Source organism: Octopus bimaculoides, chromosome 2, assembly GCF_001194135.2.
Source record: "Octopus bimaculoides isolate UCB-OBI-ISO-001 chromosome 2, ASM119413v2, whole genome shotgun sequence".
Classification (NCBI taxonomy): domain Eukaryota; kingdom Metazoa; phylum Mollusca; class Cephalopoda; order Octopoda; family Octopodidae; genus Octopus; species Octopus bimaculoides.
In genome coordinates this window covers 185,239,655-185,245,739 of record NC_068982.1, presented here as the reverse complement: position 1 = coordinate 185,245,739, position 6,085 = coordinate 185,239,655, and the positions used below count along the sequence as shown (strand labels likewise).

The window sequence follows — 6,085 nt, the reverse complement described above, 5'->3', positions numbered from 1 at the left end:
ATATATATATATATATATATATATATATATATAGAGAGAGAGAGAGAGAGAGAGAGAGAGAAAGGGGGGGGAGCTGGCTATTGTCTGTGGCAGGGCCATCACAGTCATTACTGTAGAGCTCGGCAGACCATCCCACTTGTTCTGGGATATGTGGCCCATTGCCCACTCCCCCTCCATCTTATGCTGTTTTCCCATTTCCCTCTTTTCCTTTCTTATCTCTTTCCTGTTTTTTTTGTGTATTTAAATGTCATAATAAATCAAGTGAAGTTATTACAGCAGGAGTGTCCAATTGTTCTATTGACAGAACTGTCAACTCATTGAATTTCTGTGTGTGAAGTGGTTGAGAATTTCACAGACACGCTCCCATAAGATAATTCCCAAATAAATTCTTTGTATGTAACAAGGTTGAACCTTTGAATTACAGTTCCTCAGACACTTTCTGTCTGCTCAAATTGAATTGCAAGGCTTCAGTCAACCCAATGCTATGGTAAAGGTACTAGCCTAAGATGACACACAATGGTATAAATCCCAGTGAACTTCTTAACCATGCAGCCATTCTTCATTCCTGCAACTGTGTGCATAGATACACAGACACGCACACACATCATCAACATCATCACCACCATCTGTAAAGCAGTTTTATTATGCCTTTCCTGTCACCAACCTTTACCAAGTGAGGTAATATTTCCCCATGGCAGACATATTTTCACAGGAAGTTGGAAATGATCAACGCTGCTTATAATGATGACAATGCTTATTTACAGCTATCATTATCATCATCATCATCGTTTAACATCTGCTTTCCATGCTGGCATGGGTTGGACGGTTTGGCTGGTGTCTGGCAAGCCAGTGGGCTGCACCAGGCTCCAATCTTATCATGTGAATAAATGCACACGCATACACAACACACACTCACAAGGCTTGGTTGGCCCAGAGCTGTAGTAAAAGACACTTGCCCAAGGTGCCATACAGAGAAGCTGAACTCAAAACCTCATAGTTGGACACCAAATTTCCATGCCTGCACCAGTGTATGAGTGTCTGTGTGTCATTAAAATTACTCCATCTTCTTCAGTGTATGAAAAACAGTTGATCTCCAAAGGGTTATTAACCACCTCTTAAATAAACACATAGTACTTTGTATGAAACTCTAAACCACTAGTTAAATAACAAACACCTTCAAAACAAAACAAAAAAGATAAAAATGAAAAGCAAAATATCTGATAAAATGTCAAAAATTAGAAAACAGCAGTCTTTGACCCTAATTTCAATTAAGTTAATTAAACAAAAGCTTGGCTAATTTAAGAAAATTGACATAGAAGCACACCCTGTGCTCTCTTAACTTATTAGATTTTAGTTGAATTCTTATATTTCCTCCTATCTCTACATCAAATATGACCTCATCTGAAATTTATTAATGAGCAGCATAAGAGCAGGTTACATAAGTCATGCTCTAAAGTAATCTGTAATACTGCTACTTATAACATTCTGCCTTCTCCATCACCCAGCTTTTTGTTTAACGTTGATCGCACAATATTTCAAGGTCAGAACAAGAAATTTAGGAAGCCCTTAAAATATCAATTGTTTCCTGCCTAATGAATGGTTTGAAGGCAATACTGAACTTTTTTTCTTGTTCCATAGTCGTTCCAAAGTGATCCTGGAGATGAAGAATAATTAATGCAACAAAAATAGGACACTAGCGGATTGTGTTTCAGAATATTTTCGTACATAAACACAAGGCCAAACATGTTTTAGGGGAGTGAACAGATGGTTATATTGACCATAGTTCTTTACTGTCTCTCTGTATGTGTGTGTGTGTGTGTGTGTGTGTGTGTGTGAGTGAGTGAATGTTGGCATTCCATAGCTACAGTATTAAATGTAAAGTGATTGTGTAGCTACAATATTAAACATAGAGAGGTTGTATAGCAACAGTTTTATCTCTGGAAAGATAAAAGGCAAGGTCAATATTTTGTGGATTTGAACTTAGAAGTTAAAGGGCTATAACTAAACATTGCAAGACCTTTTATCCAACGCTCCTAAGTTGTATAAGTTACTGTCACTCATCATATAGGTATTTCTTGCAACACCAATATATTGTGTGATTGTTTAATACTGTAGCTTTATAACCACCTATACATTACAAGTTAGGGAATGCAAGCATTCACTCACATACATACATACATACATACATACATACATACATGCATGCTTATATATACATGCATACATACATATATATATATATATATATATATATATATATATATATATATATATATATATATATATATATATATATATATATGCTGGTGGCACATAAAGAACATCTTTTGAACGTTGGACCTCACTGAGGCAAAATGGCTGAGTTCCTTTCAAGTGTTGGGCCTCACAGAAGCAGAGTGGCTGAGTTCCTTTCGAGTGTCAGACTTCCCGGAGGTAATGACCAAGACCTTTGGCATTATGTCATGCTTGAGGAGAAGACCCATCGAGCTGAGAAAAATTGCAGACATAACAGATACCAGTGTCATGCAAATTGACACCCATGCCCTTGTGGCATGTAAAAGCACCCATTACATTCTCAAAGTGGTTGGCATTAGGAAGGGCATCCATACCAAATTAGACTGGAGTCTGGTGCAGCCTTCCAGCGTGCCAGCCCAGGCAAACCATCCAACCCATGCCAGCATGAACAACGGTCGTTAAATGATGATGATGATGATGATGATGATATATGGCAGTTTGTTTCTGCCAATTGTGTCCATAAGGCATTGGCTTGTTCAGGCTAAAGTAGAAGACACTTGCTCAAATTGCTGCACAGACTGAACCCAAAACCATGTTGTTACAAAGCCAGCTTCTTAATCACACACCTGCTTGCATCTATTGAGTATATCATCATCATCATCATCATCGTTTAATGTCCACTTTCCTCTGCTTGCCTGGATCAGATGGAATTTGTTGAGGTAGAGTTTCTACAGCCAGATGCTCTTTCTGTATAGAGTGTCTAATCTTTTGTTATGTATTTTTAGTTATCATTTAATCCCAGATCAGCCTTGACCCAGTTGACCCATAACCAAAGACGTTCCTGTGGTGACCATCACATCTTTTATTCAGATCAAGTATATCTAGGGTTATATTATTTAATGTTCCCATTATTTTATAAGACAATAGGGTGTCATTTTTGAGAAATTTGGTTTCTATCTTTAGCATATTACATGACTGACTCAAAGCCAATGATGTTATTGATGCTAGTGTTTGTCTGCACGTGTGTGTGTGTGTGTGTGTGTTTTATGGTTGATAAGAATTTACAAGGGTGGGAGTATATATTATTGTTGATGTTATTTTTATTGTTGATTTATTATTTGCAACAGGATGTGATAATAGCCAGCTATGTGAGGACACCTATCATTCCCTTTCTGGGTGCCATGGCATCGGTACCAGCACCCAAACTGGGGTCAGTGGTCATTACTGAAGCTCTGAAGAAAGCAGGTAAGTTCATGCTAAGGAATGTGTCATAACAGTGTTGGAGCAATTAGCTGGTTGGGTGATATTACAAAGATTTGTGCAGTAGAGGAGTATGGACAGCTAGAGGAAGGTGTGAGATGGGTAGTGTATAGCATATGAAGTCTATAGTGTGTGTGTGTGTGTAAGTGTATGGTGCGTAGTCTGTAGTATGGTATGATATAATGTGTGTATGTTTGATTGTGTGTCTATGTGTAAAGCTTGTATTTGTTTGTGTAAGATTTGTTAGTGTGTGTGTCTGTATGTATGGTGTAGTATAAAGATGTGTCTGAGTATGTAGAAAGTTTGTAATGTGTGAATATAGTGTACAGTTTGTGTTTATGTGTATGTATGGAATGTAGTATGTATATAGAATGGTAAGGCTAGAGTATATAGTGTGTGTGTGTGTGTGTTGTCTGTGTATGGTGTGCATGTATGTAATATTGGTCTTATTTAATCACACAGACACGCATGTGTGTGTGAAGTACAGCGTGTGTGTACGTCATGTCACTAGACATATCTGTACCATATAAAAGAATAAAAGAGACCGAAGTCTATCATATTAGTGTATGGTCTGTCTGTGTTGTAACCACTCTATGATCACTCTATGGTGACAGTGATTACAATTGACAACCAGAAATAATCCTTCACATGTATGCAGTGTGGCGTGTGCTTATCTGTTTATGCATATTTGGCTATGTATGCAAGTTTTCTCTCTATGTATATATCTGTCTCTGTGTATGCCAGTATCTTTGTGTGTATATGTGTTTATGTGCATATATATCTGTGTGTCGTCGTCGTCGTCGTTTAACGTCCGCTTTCCATGCTAGCATGGGTTGGACGATTTGACTGAGGACTGGTGAAACCAGATGGCTACACCAGGCTCCAATCTGATTTGGCAGAGTTTCTACAGCTGGATGCCCTTCCTAACGCCAACCACTCAGAGAGTGTAGTGGGTGCTTTTACGTGTCACCCGCCCTGTGTGTGAATAATGTTTGAGTGTGTGTATGTATGGATCTTCTTGTATGTATATGTATTGGCATTTACTGTAGATTTATAAGAAGTGTCCATTCAATAAGTCTCTGTTATTTCCTGTTAGGTATTAGCAGTGAAGATGTGCAGGAGGTGTACATGGGCAATGTATTGCAAGCTGCCTCCGGACAGGCACCAACACGTCAAGCTCTGCTTGGAGCAGGTAAGTAACTCTCCGTTTCTCCTTCCCCTCCCTCTCTCTCTCTTGCTCTCAGTCTCTCCATTTCTTTTCCATCCTTTCAGAAACAGCATCAGCAGTCACTGCAAATGACAGTGCCCTATTGTGGCCAAGTTTTGATAAGTTGAATGCTCTAAAGACTTGATCAGCCTTCCTGCATGTATGTCTGTTCAGATATATAAACAGCATCAACAGCAATAAAACAGTCATTGCTAAAAGCAGTACTCCAGCATGGTCATCTATAATATATAAATCCCATTCTGTCTGTATATGTATGTGTGTAAAAGATTATAACGGCTGTATTTTTCAACTAATTATGCTGAAATTTTACACAGGTAAAAGACGTCACAGTGGTGCATCAGTCAAATTTCATAACATAATCATTAGTTTCAAAGTGAGATTTGCCCTTTTTTAATCAAAATCTTGATGGAAAATCTGATTTCAATGACACTTATTGGCTATCATTCTGAAAATCATGTATGAACAGCCGCTATGTTCGTCCAATCAGCATCAGAGCATTAATTGCATTTAGTTTTCTAAGCAATTTCATGAAAGAACATATGTGATTGCAGTAAAAATCGAAATCATTCTAGAATGAACTGTACTCGAACACGTGCATCCAGGCATGTCATTCTGTGTTTAATAAATAAGCTGATACAAAAGAGTAAGAAGACAAGGCAGTTATTTTGAATAATGAATAAATGGCACTAATTGGTGATCAATCAACTGTGTGAATATTTTCTCACAACAAAATTCAATTGACTGTAGAAAAAGACAATTTGATTGGTGATTGAGCGTGGAAATTTGGGTGACAAATATCTAAAACTTATATAAAACAAAAAATGAGCAGTACTTTTCAACTTTTGCATGACTCACTTGATTTGACATGAACATAGCCATTGTTTAATCCTTAATTCCATTTCATGAAGAAGGGATATTAGTATCAATATTTCAAATTATGAGTTATTGTTTATCAGTAAGCACAACTGAATGATATTTTGGCAAATTCTTCATATCATTTTTACGAATTTTACAAATCAAATTCATCAGATACATTCTAAAAAAAGTACTGTTTGGTCGGTTCTGGTACCTTACTCATCCACAAGGTTTGCTACTTTATCGGTCAACATCGCATATTGCCGAACCCTATATCCCATTTGAAGTTTTCCGGTTACGTGGACTTAAATAACTTTATTTATAAAGAATTTCCATTACTTCCAAATTAATATAAGGTAGTTTTAATGCTAACATCCTTTTTTCCCTAAGGAAGCCCAGTTTTGGCTGTCTTTCATTTTCAGAGAAGTCCTAGAAACCGTTTCAGTTTGCACATTCTTTTTATTTAAATTTCGCATTTAAGTGTGATTATTTCTTAGAAATACCCTT

General features: G+C 37.2%; 1 protein-coding gene across 2 annotated transcripts in view; it reads left to right on the top strand.

Moving 5' to 3' along the window:
* Nucleotides 1–6,085, top strand: part of LOC106875380 (acetyl-CoA acetyltransferase A, mitochondrial) — a 73,112-nt gene that overhangs the window by 39,224 nt on the left and 27,803 nt on the right. For both annotated transcript variants that reach the window (XM_052965780.1, XM_014923483.2), the window contains exons 3-4: nucleotides 3,363–3,480; nucleotides 4,592–4,687. In XM_052965780.1, the coding sequence (XP_052821740.1) occupies nucleotides 3,363–3,480; nucleotides 4,592–4,687 (214 nt within the window). The remainder of the gene's footprint in view (nucleotides 1–3,362; nucleotides 3,481–4,591; nucleotides 4,688–6,085) is intronic.